The sequence below is a fragment of the Taurulus bubalis genome (assembly GCF_910589615.1).
Source record: "Taurulus bubalis genome assembly, chromosome: 15".
NCBI lineage: Eukaryota > Metazoa > Chordata > Actinopteri > Perciformes > Cottidae > Taurulus > Taurulus bubalis.
Genome location: NC_136603.1, coordinates 9,216,449 through 9,235,923, shown reverse-complemented (window position 1 = coordinate 9,235,923; position 19,475 = coordinate 9,216,449). Strand labels below are relative to the sequence as shown.

General features: G+C 41.8%; 1 protein-coding gene across 1 annotated transcript in view; it reads left to right on the top strand.

The window, feature by feature from the left end:
- epha3 (eph receptor A3) overlaps nucleotides 1-18,074 on the top strand; it is a gene marked incomplete at both ends in the record, with an annotated part of 87,287 nt that extends 69,213 nt beyond the window's left edge. The window contains 6 exons of the mRNA XM_079231028.1: nucleotides 2,664-2,725; nucleotides 4,450-4,659; nucleotides 6,987-7,136; nucleotides 7,328-7,521; nucleotides 12,952-13,107; nucleotides 17,969-18,074. Of these exons, the coding sequence (XP_079087154.1) occupies nucleotides 2,664-2,725; nucleotides 4,450-4,659; nucleotides 6,987-7,136; nucleotides 7,328-7,521; nucleotides 12,952-13,107; nucleotides 17,969-18,074 (878 nt within the window). The remainder of the gene's footprint in view (nucleotides 1-2,663; nucleotides 2,726-4,449; nucleotides 4,660-6,986; nucleotides 7,137-7,327; nucleotides 7,522-12,951; nucleotides 13,108-17,968) is intronic.
- Between the last annotated feature and the right edge of the window lie 1,401 nt (nucleotides 18,075-19,475).

The following is a 19,475-nucleotide window of genomic DNA, read 5'->3' as shown; positions in this document are numbered from 1 at the left end:
AAGAAGGAAATAATGACTCTGAACTTTGTCGCTGAGAAACGGGCCTGGCCTCCATCTCTCCCTGCGGCACCAGGCTAGTTAAGTAGTTCTGCCAGTGTGGCAGTGTGGTTATTATAAAGAGTAGAATGGAATACAAGGAGAACATTCCTGACTTCCTTCTTCTTTTCTTCAGCTCTCCTTTTCTGTCTCATCTCAATGCCTTAATGGCTCCCTGACTCTTGGATTTCCGGCATTTGACTTCAGTGACTTACTGGCATGACTTCTTCTAATCAAAAACAGCATTGTAAAGGGATAAAGGAATTGCAATGTAATGTACAAACCGCAGAAGACAGGACACTCAGGCCATATTGTGTTGATTATTTTAATCATCCGTCCTTTTCTGTTTCTCATAATTTCCTTTTTCAGTTGCAGTTTTTGTCGATGACAAAAACACTTAACGAGTCATTTTTTTCGAGTGACCACTGACAAGATCACAAACATACACAAAATAAATAGATAATAATAATCATAATAATAACATTAATTATATTTACATTTAAGTTAGCACATACCTTCTCTGTGAAAGTTCTGGAAATCAGTTAAAATGAAAGGAAAGTGAATATAGTGAAAATGTTCTGGAAAACCAAAATGAGTGAGGTTTTGGACCTCATTGTCATTTTAAAATTTGAAAATATATACATGTATATATTTTTCGAAGGGCACAAGAGGTAAAACATAACTTCGGGAGGTAAAGCACATTCACTGTCAGATTCTGCTTTGTTCTTACCTCCTTGTTATTCAGCCTTGAATACTTATGGATCCTAAAAATGAAAGAGTTTTTATGTCCGCGATCCTTCATCATTAAACTGTTTGCCTTTATACATCTTACAGTACAACACTCTTCATATTAATGTCCAGATGATGAAACATGCTGCAATAACACAAGACTGTGGTTTCATTTGCTTATTTTAGACTAATAGGGGAAGCCAATGTGCATTATTATGAGTGTGTGTGTGTGTGTGTGTGTGTGTGTGTGTGTGTGTGTGTGTGTGTGTGTGTGTGTGTGTGTGTATGAGTGGGTATACACATGACATTTGAGGGGATACCCTGAACACATGTGCGTGAGCTTTAGCTTTAACAGCATGAGTTCATGGCATAGTTTTAGGAGGTCCATTTGATATGCTCTCACACACAGACACACACCTACACACATACACACATACACGCACACACACACACATGGCTGTAGGGTGATTTATTAAGCTGCTCCTGTTAATTCTTAATAATCCTGAGACTTTCACACCCCATTTACCTTGCTGCTGCTTTTGGCTGATCCACAGCCTGCATATTTGTGGGCACACACACACACACACACACACACACACACACACACACACACACACACACACACACACACACACACACACACACACACACACACAAAGAAACGCTCACTCACACTTGTGTTCACAGAATAAAAGGGCTTAGGGGCCTTTATCTTTGCTGCCAATGTTGAGAACAGAGAGAAAGAGGGAAGGGAAGAGGGCGGAAGACAGGAGGGAGGACCGGGTGTGTGTGTTCCCGTCTGAGACTATAAAAGCCGTCCGCTGGTAAACGGAGCGATCCATCACAGCCTTTTAGGGATGCTGGGTGTGGGTGGAGGGTGTTTAACTGTAGCTGTGACTGTGTTTCAATGATGGGAGAGTTTTTACTTTTCCTTGTAAGAGAACAATTTTGCAGCTACTGAGATAACTCATGCACTTAGGAGAGTTATATCTCTTTTAGAGTAGCAAAAAAGCATACGTCATTGTGAAAAGAAAAAAAGAAAAAAGAAAATTGATTGTACAACCTTGATTGAAGTCAACACACTCTCTGTCTTGGCACATTTACTTAACTTTTTTTTTTCCAATGAGAGTATTAGATTTATTTCTTTGAAAACCCCATTCCATCACCGTCTCTGCTCAGTCCCGTGCCTTAAAGAAAAAAAAAAAGTCTGTGTCTTGCCAGATGTGGGGAGGGTTCGCATGAATACATGCAAGAGGGAAAGAAGGAAAAGGAAAGGATTGTGAAAGAGAGACGGGGATGATGGAGGAAAGGTAGGTTGGGACTGAAAGAGGGCAGGGGGAGGAGGGAGGTGGGTCCATTAATCAGAATAAAATGGAGAAGAGGCATACGGCTGGTGGTAAGTCAAGAGTGTAGCAGGGAGAACAAAGCCATCTGGGACACAAACAAGTCCTGACACCGAAGCTGTTCATTTAACAATGGCTGATTTAAAGGTTTCTTAAAGATTTTTTTCTCTCTTTTCCCTCCTGTGATAAACCTTGTGATGGCCGTAGTCTGATCAGGTACAGATGAGAGCAGGCGGCGCGGATTTACAGCCAGATATTCCACTGAAATAAAGATGTCACAATTTGACAGGTGACCTGCTGGGACCCTTAAACAATGACTAGGATAATTTTTTTCTGTTGAGTGTGTGTGTGTGTGTGTGCGTGCGTGGGTGAAAACAGCTCAACCTGGTCCTGATCAGGGCATGTGTACGTCTGCTTTAAGTCAAGCTACAGCCCTCCCTGTTGACTCACAACAGTTTGAGAGAATAAATCTGAAGTGAATATGGGGTTGGGCTATGCGTGTCTTTTGTTTAGTGCTGTGACCGACGGTTGAAAAACAATTCCCCTCTGTTACAGGTAAACCCGTCATGATTGTCACAGAATACATGGAAAATGGATCCCTGGACAGTTTCTTGAGAGTGAGTATTAACACCTCCCCTCACACACACACACACACACACACACACACACACACACACACACACACACACACACACACACACACACACACACACACACACACACACACACAGGTAGAAATGGATCATGATGCATTTCAGTGGTACAGACCCTGAGGAAGTTTGGGGAACACCAACTCGATGGCTATCTGAGGATTAAGGAACACCAGGGAACAACTTAATGTGCTGAAAAAAATGTCTTGCATCTGTACAACACGGTCTATGTCCCACGTCAGGTCTCTTTGTCACTCTTTGCCTTTAAATTTAAAAAAATGACATCAGTCTGCACAGGTTGCATTTCTGAAATGCTAAATATATTTAGTTCAAACTGATGTTAAAAAACTCTAACTAAACTAAACTCTTTCTAAAGTGCAGCTATTTACCTTCAAAGTGCAGGACTCGATGATCACATGGAGTAAGAGAGTAACATCAGAGGGGGGAGTAAAAAGATGTGCTGATCTGGATTTAACAAGGCTTAAAAGCTGCCCTCTGTTTTCAATATGTTTTTTTTTTATTTTTTAACAAAGATTATATCTAACGTTGCCAGACATGGCATCAGTTTCACACAGCGAAAACATGGTATTCAGTCTGGTTTTTATTGAAAAAGTCAGTCCTTCAGTCAGAGATCAGTTAAACAGCACGACCAAATATATTTTTTCGTGTTATAATTATATATAATTAGTATTTTATCACCTGTTTTAAGAAAAACATGTTACGGCATCTCTATGAATCATTAAATACTGGATCAGATATTGGTCTATTTGAGCCGTTCTGACTCTGCCAAACTTTCCATACAGAACTTATCAAATGACACAGTTTCATGAACTGTATCCCCACTGCTGTCCTGGCCAGGAGAGAATATGATTCCTGCCATGCCTCTGTCTCTTAAAGAGGAACTGACCTGCCTCACTGAAATTAGTCAAAGCACAACAGCCAAACCACAACACTGGCATGAAGGCATGTGTACTGATGCCTTTTTTAGCCTTTTTCCACATGTGTCTGCACAGACTCCAGACTCATGAAGGAGCAGTAGCTGTTGTTTCCTGACATTTTCCCAAAGGCCTGCACTCCATCATCGAAACTGTGTCCCATGTGCAAACACACACATACACATGCATACTGTATGCATTGTAGCTTACGTCGGTGTTCTGGATCTGCAAAGCTTTGAAGCGACAAAGCCAGGTGGTCTGGCCACTAATTTCTCCAGACAAAATTGTGAAGTAGGGTGGGCCCAGTTGATTTTCAAAGGAAAACAAACTTGTCTTACACTCATCGGGTAAATGACGTGGCCTTTGACCATCACGGAGCAAACCAGTGCATGTAAGGAGCAAATTAAGGAAATACAGGTGGAAATAGACAAACTATTCACTCGCATGCTAAATGGAGCCCAGTGCCCTAACTACGACGGATGGATAGATAGATGGATGCATCGATTTATTGTAATATATTGGTATAATCCTAATTTCCATATATTATTGTGTCTCTGAATTATAGTATTTCACAGTAATGTTGAAGATGAGGTACAGAATGTCAAAGGTGGTTTTGAAAGGTTAATTGAAATGCTTTGGCTACTAATGTAGAACGGTTTAATTTCACGCACATATTCAGAAAGGTCAGACTTCCTTTGTGTTTCATGTTATATACTCTAAAAGTCCTTTTCTTTCTTCCTTTCGTCTTTCTTTTAGAAGCATGATGCCCAGTTTACAGGCATCCAGCTGGTTGGCATGCTGCGTGGCATCGCCTCGGGCATGAAGTATCTGTCGGACATGGGCTACGTTCACCGAGACCTGGCGGCTCGAAACATCCTGGTCAACAGCAACCTGGTGTGTAAAGTGTCCGACTTCGGCCTGTCCCGAGTCCTGGAGGACGACCCGGAGGCTGCTTACACCACCAGGGTGAGCTGCAGCACAAACACACTCTAAGGACACAAATGACAGGCAATGTCACATAAATCACCCGCAACACAACAATGGATTATGATACTCAATGCATTAACTTAAGCATCCCCTGTTCCTTTTATGGATCACAATATTTATTCTCCAGTGAGAATGACCAGAACACCAAACAGCAATGATGATCCATGTTCTTGTCTTCATGCACAGACGCTTCATGATAATGTAGATGGAATTGTTATGAAATTGGCTCCACATTAACGCCTCTGTCCTCTCATCTTGGTCTTTGTCACACACACACACACACACACACATGCTGCATACTCAGGTGATCTCGGCAAACAGACACAATTATTCAGTCTTCCATTCTCCTACCAAGGCAGTGGAGATGAACACACACATAAAAGCAGAGATGTGATAAGACAAGCCCAGTCTCACCAAATGGCGTTTATTCGGGTGCAATAACAAAGTAATTTTTGCTGTTTGGGTGTCAGTCTTCTCCATCTGGTCTGTACTGACTGCAATGTCAAACCATTCTGAGGCTCGACAGAATGTGTTGTTCCTCATAAGTGGCACAAATGCATAATCCAATAAGGGAACACATGCACTTATTTTGAATGACAACCGATCTCACTTTTAAAAGCTTGTTGTAATTAAAAAATGGTTTGTACCATCAAGAAAGTTTGAGACATGGACCATCCTATTTTCACATGTTCTGGCCCATGTCTCCTGCCATATTTACTGCTTCAACCTACTTTACTTCAATTTGCAACTTGGCCTCAACTCTCTTAACTTGTAAGATGATGCCACTAAAATCTGAACAACAACAACAGCTCGCCCAGCAATTGATTTGATTTCCCAAAAACATGAATGTTTTCACATCAACTTTTCCACATCAACTATACTAAACTGTGCTTTGGATCTTTCTCACAACACAAGCAAGGAATAATGCACATCTACATATACAAAGCCTCAAAGTGTCAACGTCTTGGAAGACCAGATGACAGAGGAGATTTCACTTTGTTCACGTCATGAATCGCATGTGAAATGAATGTGAATGTGAAATGAAACATTATCAGTTGGCACACCACACTTCAGGCATTCATCTGTTATTGTGCAGTGTGTGTGTGTGTGTGTGTGTGTGTGTGTGTGTGTGTGTGTGTGTGTGTGTGTGTGTGTGTGTGTGTGGTCATTTCCACCATGGGATCCTGTGGTGCAGGCCATGCGTGCAGCCTGTTTAAACACTGTATAATTTGCTGGCTGAGAATTGCTTGTCAAATAAACATTCAGTGTGCCGTTTGCCTTTTCTCCCAGAAATACATAATCTAAAATAATAAGACAGAAAAATAAACGTTCTCACGTTACCGTAAATGACAATGCTCCACACGAGCACTCAGATTTCCACCCGGCCCTCTCCAGAAGTTGTCTGGCCACAAATTTGAAGGCAAAACATATAGTTTTACTTTGTTTGCGTGTTTGTGTGTTTGTGTGCGTTAAAGTCTGATGTGAGAGTGTAGTGTTTACACACTGTGCACTCTTGGGGGGAGCAGGTGGCTACAGTATTAGTGTGAGAGCAGTGTGTGTGTCGTTCGGTTTCTGTGCGCACCTGTGTTCATTTCTGCAACTATGAGTGTGCTCGCGTGTTCTTTGATGTCTCATACCGTCCCCCAGTGTTTCCTTACGGATCATGCACTACAGGAGTGTGTTTTTGAGAGGTGTGCGTGTGTGCGACTGCACAGCACCAGGCAAGAGCTGGGTGGCTTGGCTAATGTCTCTGTTAGCTTTGGCTGCCATCGGCCTCCTTTCTCCAGCTCCATTTCCTTAATTTGTCCTGCTTTGCTGCTAGAATGACAAATGCAGCAGACACTGAAGTGAGAGGACATGCAGGACACTTTGTAGTGTGGTTTGATTCATGTTGTGTCTTTCTTTCTGTAAGGTTGAATATTAACATTCATTTTTCATCATACATTTTTGAAAAACATTTCTGTATTGTATATGTTTGTGTGAAGTGTGAAAGAGCACGTTAGTATAACTTTCAAACTGAGATGGTTTCACAGAGCCACAATGGGGTTGAAGGGGTTTCAGGACACATACACCTGCGTGTAGGCATGTAATACATCCAATATTACGTTTATGAAAAAATCTTGTATAGACTTGCTGTCACCCACTGTTCTGATGATCCATGTTTGAGGATGTTATTTTGTGGTGCCATTTTATGAATTTTACACACCTGATCAGCCAAAGTACACGGCGATGCAGCGAGATTGTGCCACTGACTGACTGACAGACCGTCCAAGTGATTAATACTCCTCTTCCTCGCTGTCTCTCAGGGAGGTAAGATCCCTATCCGGTGGACCGCTCCAGAGGCCATTGCCTACAGGAAGTTTACCTCAGCCAGTGACGCTTGGAGTTATGGCATTGTGCTCTGGGAAGTGATGTCATATGGGGAACGGCCATACTGGGAGATGTCCAATCAGGATGTGAGTACTGCCATGTTGCACCCACCCCAACATCAAAGTCAAAGTCAAAATACCAGTACCTACCACTGATTTATATGAAATGGGTTTTGTGAAGAGGTTTATGGCACATCAGAGCGAAACGATATTGTTTTGACGTTGAAAAAATCTCATACGTCATTTCTCAAATCGTGCGTTTTCCTTTCTACATCTAGGTAATAAAGGCTGTAGATGAAGGATACCGCCTCCCCCCGCCCATGGACTGCCCAGCTACCCTTTACCAGCTGATGTTGGACTGCTGGCAGAAAGAGAGGAATAACCGGCCTAAATTTGAACAGATCGTCAGCATCCTGGATAAACTCATTCGCAACCCCGGTAGCCTCAAAATCACGGCCAACACAACATCCAGGTTACTTTTCTTTTTTGTATTTGTTTGTTTGGCTACTGTTTCCTTGCATCTTAGTCCTCCTGTTTTGGTTCCCATACAGCTGACAAACAAACACCTGGCTTTAGGCAATCTAACTCTGAAAGTAGTTCCCATTATACCTTCCTTGTGCAGCATTGTTGATTATTGCAGTTCAATACACTATCTGCTCTGGGATCACAGGACTTTAGGTTAGTTTAGTTTTTCCTTTTTTCAAGGATGAAGCACAATTCACCATTATTATTGTACTGGAAAACCAACCTGCCTTTCTGCTTCCTGTGTTTGCAGAGTGGTAAATGAAAATTAACTTGATTCATCACACATTATTTATCTTTCCTTTTGCAATGCATTCAAAAGTCTTATTCTTCTTTCCATCTCCCCTTGTTCTTATGACACATTGCATAGCCGTCCACCCCTCCCTTATACTGAGCTCCTTTGTTGGGACCTCCATTCTTTCCCAGGGGGCCATTGGGAACCAGGGCAGACCGTGTACAGTGGTCAATTCTGCGCAGTAAGGGGTACAGGCGCTGGGGCTGCGGCAGACGACTGCAGTATTATGTAGACGTCAAAGCTTATAACATTGACTAATGATTTCATAAGAAAGTGAAAATAGGTCCCTTGGAGTTTGTATGTAATTTTCCTGATTGGCTTTTAACACCGGGCAAGCACAGGCTGGCCGACAGAGGCAGCTGTGGTGATTTATGAGAACTGTGTGTGTGTGTGTGTGTGTGTGTGTGTGTGTGTGTGTGTGGTGGCGGCGGTGGCAGTTGCACAGCAGGAGCAGCTGCACTCAGCTCCACACACCTCGTTTGTCTCTGGGCTGTCCTGGCCGGCTAATGGAGCACCTCCTCCTCCTCAAAGCCCAGACCGAAGCCTGGGACCAGAGCAGAGCATCTGGAGGCTTCGGGGGTGGGTCCTGGTCAGAGTTTACTGTCCCTGCATGTGGATGAAGCGGGACTGGGGTCAGTGGGCCAAGGTTGGCTGTCAGAGACTAATTATGGGCCAACAGGAGCCCAGTCAGGGTTGGAAGCCGCTGTCTATCCGATTGGCCTTACGGGGAGTCGAAAGCAGATGAGCTCACAGGTTGTCCTGTCTTTAAACTAAAACATTTGTTTCTTTGTGTTCAACAAAACTTGACAGTGGTTGCAACCAAAGTGCTAGAATACAACTACTACTCCGTTTGAATACATGTCAATCAGTCATGCACCGCTACAGATGAAGTCAGTTTGAGCTTTTTTACACAATAAAAAAAGACAAAAGTAATAATGACAAGCCTTTTGTGAACATGTAAGAAAACATCTAATGTATTACATTACTCCTCTCTATAATCCATTTTCTAACAAATTCTTTCTGGAGAATATGGATATGTGGTTCATTTTCAGTAGTTAGGTCTGGGCTGAAAATGGGCTGACCTGTTTTGCTGGTGATGGGCTTGGGAGAAAGGGGCCATGGCTGCAGAGGAAACTGAGAACATCTCAAATGTCAACTGTTTAAGCTGAATAGGTGGTATAGAAAACAGGGTGGGGATACACAATTGGAATGCATTGAAAACTAATACAGAACCTTTAAATGAAATTTAGATTGAATATGTTCAAATGTAAGCTTATTTCAAAATTATTTCAAATAAAACTGAAAGACTAGATAGTAATACAAATTACGATTTCAGAGTAAGAGCCGTGCATGCTTGACTGGAATCAAATCAAAATGTCACACTTGAATCAATTTAGGTTAATGGATTCCTGCAGACCACCTGAGTAGTATTGATTAAAACTTCATCACATCCATCCAGAGGATACCAAATGTCACATTTAAAAATTGTATTTCAGACACCTATGCTGGCCTGCTTTGGTCTAACTTCTCCCAGACACCCTGGGAATTGTCCCTGGTAACACAGTCAGAGGTAAAGTCCTCCCACTCGTTCCTGCCTACATGTACAGTATCGGTTCAGCTCTTCTCCTCATCCACCTTGTTCTTCCCTCGGGAGCTCTAAAAACAAGAGACTACACAGCCCTGGTTATTTAGAGGTCAGAAGAATGAAAGATGGAAGGAAAACTAAAACGAGAATGGGGGTTGACTTTATTTTCTCTCCGGTGTATTTATACTTCTGTTCAAGCGGGTGTTTTCTGCTTTCTTATATGGTATTAAGTCCAGGAGGGGTTTTAATCCCGCTCCACCGTTAGACATATGCTTGCTTTTCTCTTTATTTTCTCCTCCGTAGCATCCCTCTGTTTCTCGGTTTTCCCCTCCGATCATCTTGTCTCTTGAGCTGCCGTGAGATGTTGCTGAAAATGTAACAACAAAGGAAACAAAGAAAATGATGAGGGTGGGGAAACAAGGTCATTTGCAGTTTATCTCTCAGAGCGTACAGGAAAGGGGGAAGGAAAGCCGAGGATGAAGACGAGAATGAGATCAGAGGAGAAAAAGAAGAAAAATGCACAGGAAAGGACAGGAGACGATCAATAATCCTGCAAAAAAAGCTGAACATCCTTATCCTGACAGCCCAGAAGTTTAATCTAAGACATTTTGGGTATGAATTCGTTTTTGTCCAAACTTTTTTCCACCAAATGTATTATAGGGAAAAGTCAGTTATAACCATCACAATCATCTTTTTACGCAACACGAAAAAGAACATTTTTGCATTTGTTTTTCTCATGAAAGATGTCTACTGAGACTTACACACTTCCTTCTTTCCCCCTCATCCGAACCATCCCCACTTGCACCCCTCAGACCACGATTATCTCCTTTTCCTACAAACCAGTATCTCCAGGAGGTTCTCGGGGGCCCTCGGTATTTTGACAGGCCTCTGATCTGGCAGTAAAAGACTCAATCATCAACAACACCCACTCCACTGCCTCAAATTCACATTTTTTCTCCACTTTTTCCTGTCTGTTTGAGTAAGTTGTTTGGCGTGATGATTTTTGATTGTAAAATTCTTTTGATCCATATATATATATATATATATATATATATATATATATATGGATGTGTATACACCCTACAGTGGTCATTTCATTTTGATTAATTAGAACTAAACTAAATTATTTTGTAGATATCTCTTTATTTGAGATAAGATACAGCTAATAAATGATACATTTATTCCCAAAAGAGTTGTGAAAGTGTGTATCTGTAATATTTAATTTCATACATGTACTTACATCCCTTTACATGCCAATGTCCCTTTCACAAGAACTAATTTGCAAAAATCCCAATTATTGAAATTTGTTTTAGTAAAAGACAATGTCAACATGTTACTACACTTTCCTTATTCCATGAAAGTTGCCTAGCATTGTGTATCACTTCCCTGATTCTTGCACACAAACAGAAATGCCTATCCAAATCAGTCAGGCGGAGGTTGACTTCCCGGTATTCTAATGAGTTTATTTACACGGCTATGAATAGTGTTCCCTGTGGGAGAACTACCCTTTTTTATATCCTGCCCTGTCCTGCCTTTTTCACAAGACTCTACTCCAGTTTGTGTGTTGTGTGTGTGTGTGTGTGTGTGTGTTTGTGTGTGTGCTTGTTTGTGCTTGTTTTGACGCAGGTGCCTTTGTCGACTCCCCAAGACAGGTGCACTGTGTCCTTATAAAAAAGAGTATCTTTGCAACCCAGTTTTAAATGCCCCTCACAAATTCAGAAATATACATACACACTCTAACTAGTCCCTCATTCAGATATTGATTATTGTGTTTTGAGTCCCAGTTCGACCGTATGTGGTTTGACCTGGTTTCCCATTTCCTGCCATGCCGTGATCAGGTTTCCCAACAACAAAGTTGTTAGTATTTGTGTAAGTCACAGCAAGAGTTTCCCCATCCACTCTCTTCTTCACTCTAGATATATTTCCACCTCTATCGTCCCTCCCTCCTCTTCCTCCGTAATCGGCAACCATCAATCAAAAGCGAGTCAGAACAGCGCCTGCAGCCATTCCTTCACCCTCTACTGTTGACTGAGCCCTCTAAAGCCCAACGCGGTGCATTTAATTTGATTTAATCCAATTGAAGCCATCAGCTCTAATTAGATCTAATGTTGCATTTTGCCGCATGGTACATGTACTGCAGGAAACGGTAATGACATTAGACAGAAACTGATGCTGCTTTTGTTACTAATCTTGTTCTTGAATATGTTTAATACATTATGGAAATAATTTGTGTGACAGTTTGATTTCCCCCCTGTATTCAAAGGTCTACTGTCCTGTATGCAACAGACATATAAGACCTGTGTGTGTGTGTGTGTGTGGGGGAGCACCGCTCAATCAGATCAAAAGGCTTGGTTTACATTTAATTCTGTATGGCTATGCAAGCACCGAATGTGTATAATAGTATATATGCTCAAATGTATACATATAATTACATTAAAAAAACACACAAATGAATTCTAGCACATTGTATACACTTATTTAATGCTATATAAAAATATATATATATACCACTTATATTAATTTACGTCCATTCCAATCGCAATTGCTTCTCTTTCACAGCTGCTTTGACTACCAAATTCAAATGTATTAAATTTAGTTTCAACATCTGTAAATCAAACTTCCCACCGACAGACTGTGCACAACTCTGTACAACTATGCACTTGATAGTCAACACATTTTGCCTTTTACTGTAATAACTATCACTGTGCCCTGTGGATTGTGCATAAGTGCGGAAAAATCTATAAATATATTGGATAACATTTAGCATTTTTCCTGGTAGCATCTACACGACTAGCTTTAAGGACAAACCAGTCAAGAAAAGTTGAATTTCATGTGCAGGAGTGTTGTGATTAGATCTGAGTATGATCTGTGCTCACTGTTATTTAGAGCTACCAATGCATGAATGAGAACAACTAGATGATGAAAAATCTGTTCACACAGCTTGGAATGAAGCACCGGCTGCTGGCTAGTGACAGTTGTAGCAATAGTAGAAAGTGGCAGAAATAAGCAACAGAGCGAAGCTTGCTAACCATTTTGCACTCACACATGACAGACTCTTCTGTCTATTTGCTGACCGTGCTGTGTACGCTTTTGTTCTGCCAATGACTTTGCTACACTGCTCTTTCTAACATTGCAACGTATGCTGCTGCTCACGTAGCATGTCATTAGCCATGCCCTCCATAGTGTCCATACAAGCTTTGATTTCCCAGGAGTGGGGTGGGATGGGGTGTTTCTTATCGTCATTCTCCATTCCTGACTCTGCTGCCTTGTTGTTTGCTTGTGGATCAAGATCAGAACTTATATGCTGAACACCAACTGTGTAAATATTCACATCATAAGCAGCTGATGCTCTGGGTGACGCTAATGCCTTTGTGTTTCTGAAACTCACACATTTTACTTATCTGAATATGTTTCAGGTCATTAACCAAGGAATTTAAATGTAAATGAAATGTGTGTATTCAGTGTCCATTCATGTTACTCCTTCTCCTGTGTCCCATCAGGCCAGCCAACTTGTTGTTGGACAGGAGCAGTTCGGAGGTCCCCGCTATGGGTACGCTGGGTGACTGGATGGATGGAATGAGGACCTTGCCCTGCAAAGAGGCCTTCTCTGGGGTCAGCTACAGTTCCTGTGACACCCTGGCCAAGACCTCCACCGAGTAAGACAACCACACACACTAACACACACACTAAGGAACTATGCCCATTCATGTCAGCAGTCTCTACAGGGCCCCAGTACACACAGCAAGGCCCAGAAATTTGAAGCGACTGTTGGTGAAGAAAACACACACACACACACACACACACACACACACACACACACACACACACACACACACACACACACACACACACACACACACACACACACACATACTTGTTGTCTGTAAGTAAAGAAAGCTATAGAGCCCTTTTACTAAAGGGTGAGAGTAATGGTAATTCATAATGACAGGCCTTTAGCCATGCTCTTAGTGTTGCAAGTATGACCACAGAAGGAGAAGGTGAGAGCTTTAAAGGAAAAGAGAGATATAGCAGAGAAATTGAAAAAGAGAAAGAAAAAAAGAGAGGATAAGAGTTGTAAGTTCCACAAGGGAGAGAGGATGAGAGAGAAACTATTGATGGAGAGAATGAGATGGAAGATTTGACAAGATAAAAGGGGAGAGAGGGGCGCCTTTGAAAGAGCAAGCAAAGGAACACCTGTCAAATAGGTATGCATAGCACTCTCTATACTGTGAAGCATTAAACCGTGGAAAAAAAAAGAGACAGACAACTATTTGGAAGCCAAATCTAGAGATATCTTAGTTGTGGAGCAAATGCTGCAGTTAAGTGATATCATCTGTGTCACACTGATCATATCACAAAGCCTGACATGTGGTCATGTCTTCTAAAATATATCTTCATAGAGCAAACAACTTATTTGCAACAGAAAATGCTTGTGTGATGCAAACCAGATGTGTGGTGTTACAGACACTTTCATGGTTATGGTGTGGCACCTTTGGTTCCCTAAACATTATGAATCCCAAGCACAGTGATAACAGAGATGGGAGAAGTTACTGATCAGCATGCAACCTTTAAACTTCAGAGTGCAGCTACTTGGGGAATTAAGGGCAGCTGGCTAGTTTCATCTAAGTCACAGTGCAGAAATGATTTGTCCCTTTTTTTCTCTGTGTTCCCCTCTTTCTCCCTCGCTCTGTTGGCCTGCTGCTGGTTTAATTGATGTGGAATGTGACCGGGTAAATAATTGGACATGTCTAATCATTGTGATCAAAGCAGCCGTTCACTGTGGTGATGGCAGCGGCGGGGGCAGCAGCGGGGGCAGTGGTGGAGCAGCGGTCAGCGAGCTGTAACTCCTGTCAATAACTTACCAAACCAGATAGTCATTAGCTGTGTTGGCCTTGAAAGAAGCAGTGCGTAATGTGTGCCCTTTTAAACAATGATGAGCTGTGGCGTTGATGTCCCCACCAGTTGGCCAGTAGAGGCCGTTTAAAGTACTATGAAGAGAATAGGAGCTTAACACAACCCACGTTGGCAAATCGAATTGCAAGGACTTGGAAATGAAGTGTATTAGAAATCATAGAATGTATTATTCTTTGGCAACTATTAAGAAAGTATCGTATTTTCTCCGTTGGAGCACCATTCTGTTTCTCTGTCTCTTTTCTCAAGGTTACCACTCAAAAGATGTGTTTTCTGCCAGCAATGTATTCAATGAACATCTTTAATCAACATGTTTAATCAATGAAAAGTTCTCTCCGGTCAACACATTACGAAAACAATAACAACTTGCACAGCAAATGGGTGGAAATACACATTGGGTATAGACAATATAAATCTCAAGTAACCTCCCACTTAAGAAATTATATTGGTCTTTGATGCTTTTCTGTATCTGGAGGCTAAATTGGATCAGGGCAGTATTAATCCAGTGAAGGCTGAGCCTAAGGCACTCAAAGCTAGCTCAGATACAAGCCTTGGCTGAGACTATGCATTGCTCAGTATAGATTCCTCTATTGATTTGTACAGTCTTAATCTAGTCCTTGATATTCAGCACAAGGCTTGGCAATTCTGTGACCTCAGAGAAACGGTAATCATACTTGTGCTGACTCATCTGCTGGAGAAATTTAAGTCCTTTTTCAAGATAGGATGAAATGTATTGACTAGGAAGTACTGCATCATTTGGACTATTTTCTTCATCTAGACAGAGTGCATGCAAAGTTCATTTTGATTGAGTAAGTGAGGAACTTGACCTGCTAGACAAAGGAAAGTAATCTGAAGTGACAAGACACTGACAACTACACATGGCCTATATGCACAAGCTGTGTGCTCATCGACCCAAACGTTACCCAGCATCCACTTTCTTTCAGCAACTCGTGACACAACAAATGAGACAAGGGCCTGTGCCAATGTGGATTCATAAAGTGATATAGTGGTTAAAGATGGTTGGCTTCTCTTCAAGAAAAACACTAAAATTCACTTTAAACGACACGGAAGAGAAAAAACCTGCAGACGTTATACTCTGGGATGTGAGGAATTGCTACGACACGCTGAAGAAAGAAACTTTCAACTGTTCATTTTTCTCATTTTATGGCGCGTGTGACTTTCTTTAAGTTTCTATATGATTTATAATTGTAAATCGTGTTTCATGTTGCAGTAGTTCATCACTGCCTGTTCTTGAGATGATCCATGTGGCTTTCATAGAAACATGTCTGGTCTGATAAAGATGAGGAACAGGTTCACCTCCTCTCACTGCTGCTCTTATGAAGAAAGCATGTTGGATCAAAAATGCTAAATATAGCTTTTTACAGCTGCCTTGTCTCTCAAAAGAGCAAGACACAACAGAGATACATTATTGTGTTAAAATGTTAAAATAACAACTTTCCTACACATGACTTTAAATTCATCTCTCTTCATCATATTAAATGAACTTAACACTGTTGTGTTCATGTCATGCTATTATCCTATTATGTTTGCTTTTTAAATACCATTGCCCTCATTACACTCTTAGACAGAATAGAAGGTCCCCTTTAATAATAATATAGTGTGTAATAAAAATATGCCTATATTATTACCTTTGCTTAGCAAACAACCACCATTATAGTCAACTCCACTTGTATTTGCAGAGTTATTGATTTAGGCTTTTAAGTCATTTGTAGTTGTTGGCTGTGAGTCATTCTTTTTCTAAAGTGACTGTCCACTATTGACTAAATGTGAAAAAAAGGTATATTTTAAGTCATAACATTTTTGCGACCATGTTTATAACCAGTAACAGCCATGTTACTTCAGAGTGTTTTCTCTCTTTCTTTACTGAAAAATGTAATGTACTGTAAGGTGTTTGATTTATATTGTATAGGAGTTAGCCTGATTTATTGCAACTAAAATGTGGTCTCGACTAGAATGCACTTATTGATGACATCCAGTTCAATGTGTTAATGCTGCTGGGCCTGGCTGTGTCTCAGTAGAGTGGTTCTGACGGAGGTCCACGTCACACCGGCCACTTGCCCAGAATGGGAGCCGTCCATGGGAATCACCACTCTCTAACGGCCAGCTCCTCTCAGCCTCCTCTGGCTCTGGATGGTGGGTGGAGGACAAAGACCTTGGCCCCGTCCGGGAGCAGTAGCCTACCTCCAGAATCACTGATGGGCTTTCACTCGTCTGAATTTTAAAGGGATAGATAGTTATTTGATATTCAGAGATAACTCAATAGCCATGTGTCCATCCTGCTGTGAGCTGTAACTCCAAACAAGAGTTAGAGACACTTGGAACTCTCCAAAATGTAATTATTAGTGTATGGATGGAAACCAAGCTATTTTATTTTCATGGCATACTAGAGCTGTTTGTTACTGCAACATAAGGCAACAATTCATTTGGTTTGATTTATTTTAAACGTAATTAAAGAACACAATAAATTGTACAGTTTACATCCAAAGCAATACTTTAATGTCAGTGAACTATCCCTTTACTTTGTAGCACAGAGTGAAACAATATTGTGATTTTTGTCACTTTCGATTTCTAGCTGGTGAAGATGTTTATTAATGTGTGCTATTTTGGCTGCTCTGAACAACTAAATGCTCTGCTTGCATCTGAATAAAACAAACATAATTGTGCACATGTTTGAATGAAACTAAAAAAGTAATAATGCCCGAAAGTGTTTGTTATTGTAATGTCACCACTCTGTAACTCCTCTGCTTCTACTAATACTATTCCATCGGTATCACTCCTAGGTAAAAGAGATGAGTCTCAACATGCGTTGTGACTCCTTCTTTACTGCAATATCAACAATACTCTGTGTATAATGCTCTGTATTTTAAGATCGTTGTTGTTGGCCTGATACTTTAATTGAGCTGACTAACTACTGTTTGTATCTGATGTGTATGATCCATAACGTGAAACCGACACTGTAGCTCTGATTTATTTGTAATGGCTTTCCTGTACAAATGTTTTTTTATCACACTTGAATGCATGTAACTAATCTTTTTCGAGCGTCTAAGAGTTTAACAAGTTAACAGATGTATCTGAATCAGAGTGTAATATCCTCCACATGTACCAGTGTTGCTCCTCTCCACATACTTATGCCTACCCTGTCAAAGAAATCCAGTTCAATGCAATGCAGGAAACTTGGTCTTTTCTGCCACCGTGGCCCTCCCATGCCATTTCCTCCACTGACAGGGTCATAATAGCAGCTGTCAGTGTCGCCTCATAGGTCCACTTCCCTGTTTGTTAGTAATGGGAAGTGGAGGCAGCACCCCCTCCACTTCTAGTTCCCCCCCCCCCTTCAGGGATGTGTCAGGCCAGTGGCCGTCTGGGAAATGTAGTCCTTTGTGAATGACAGACGCACAGGGAAAGTGAGACGAGCAGCGCTGGGAGCATGTCATTAAATATCACATGGGTGTCACATCCACTGTCACTAATGCACACTCTTCTGTCTTTTTTCTTTCCATCTTTCCCTCCGTCACCTCTCCCTCCCTGCTTGTGTCTGGGTTTCGTCCTCTCCTTCCGCGTCTCTCTCCCTCTCTTTCACCAAACCAGGGATCTGAAAAAGGTTGGAGTGACTATCGTCGGACCGCAGAAAAAAATCGTGAGCAGCCTCAAAGCCCTAGATTCCCACACCAAGAATGGCCCAGTACCTGTTTAAGAAATGAACCTAACGAGTAAAAACACCAGAGACCTGTCTGTCGGTGTGGTTGCTACCCGCAGTCCAACAGAGGGGCTTCATATGTAAACTGGAAACGGATGGAAATGAAGGATGAATATGACATGATTCAAATGAGGGCTTCCGTTGTTTCGTTGAAAGACGATATCGAGTCTTGACAGAGAAATGGGAAAGAGTTCAGTGCAGACCTGCCAGCTAGTTAACTGGCTGACTCTTCGGCCATCCGTCCCTCCATGCCCAAGTTGAGATGCCTTACAGACAATTAGGAGGGTAGGAAGAGCTAATGAAAGCCAAGAAGGTCAGGGAGACCTGCCTCGGAATACAAACTGGGACTGGACTGGGATAAAGCCGGAGCTCTCCAGTAATGGCTCGGCTGGACAGCAGAGCCTTCCCTTTAAACCTGAAAAGGGGACGGGCATGCTCACAGTCTCCTCCCACCACGCCGACTAAGCAGCCTGCGGAACGAGGCAGCGAAAACGCCTGAGATGCCTCATATAGCATGGCAGACAGCAGCAGCTCATCCGGATTTGGACCCTTCCTGGACTAATGGAGGGCTGAGGTGTGAGATTTTGTTGTAACTACCTACATTTATTGTCTCTATCCATGAGCGAACCGAGCTGGAATGGACACACCTAGACGTTAACCGAGCCATTTTACTCTGTAGCTCTAACCTATAGCATTTGCATTCAGTAGACATGTCACATAAAAGCAATAATTATGATAATCAGTTAAGTTGTCTCATTGTTGGGAAGCTATGAGTCCGTCACATGTATTGAATGCTGTGCTTGGAAGGTACAGAGGCCATAACACACTTCACACACAGTATTTCCTTTATGGTGACATCTATGTTCTATGTGCTTACGAACAGATATTGTACAGTTATCATGCCGTTCCCTCAACCCGATGCCCTTCGTGTGAAATCTCAGGATGTGTACGTTATTCGTTCTATTTTCACAAACAAGGGGAAACAGACAGAGGGAGTAGAGCAGAGACAGGAATGAAAAGTTAAGGTTAAAGAAGAGAGAAAAGGGGGACATTGTAAGAGAGAAAGACAAATACAATGAAGTGGGTTCATTCAGACCTCTGCCTCAGACATTCTTGTTGTGGTGCGGAAGTGTTTGAAACTGGAAGTGAGTTTGTACCTGAATTTCTTCTTCAGGTAAGACAGGTTAGCATTATCAACCCCACACAGCATCAGGTATACTTTTCTTTCTCCGCATTGGAGTGGGATTCGTACTCTGTATACGATCAGTTCAGAAGGTTGAGATCAACAGCACTGATCTGAGAGTGTTGTAGTCTTGCTTTAGTCTGAGGTTCATAACTTATTAACAAAAGCCATGTGGGATCTGACCTTCGCTGTAAAAGGAACTTTGTTCTATTGTG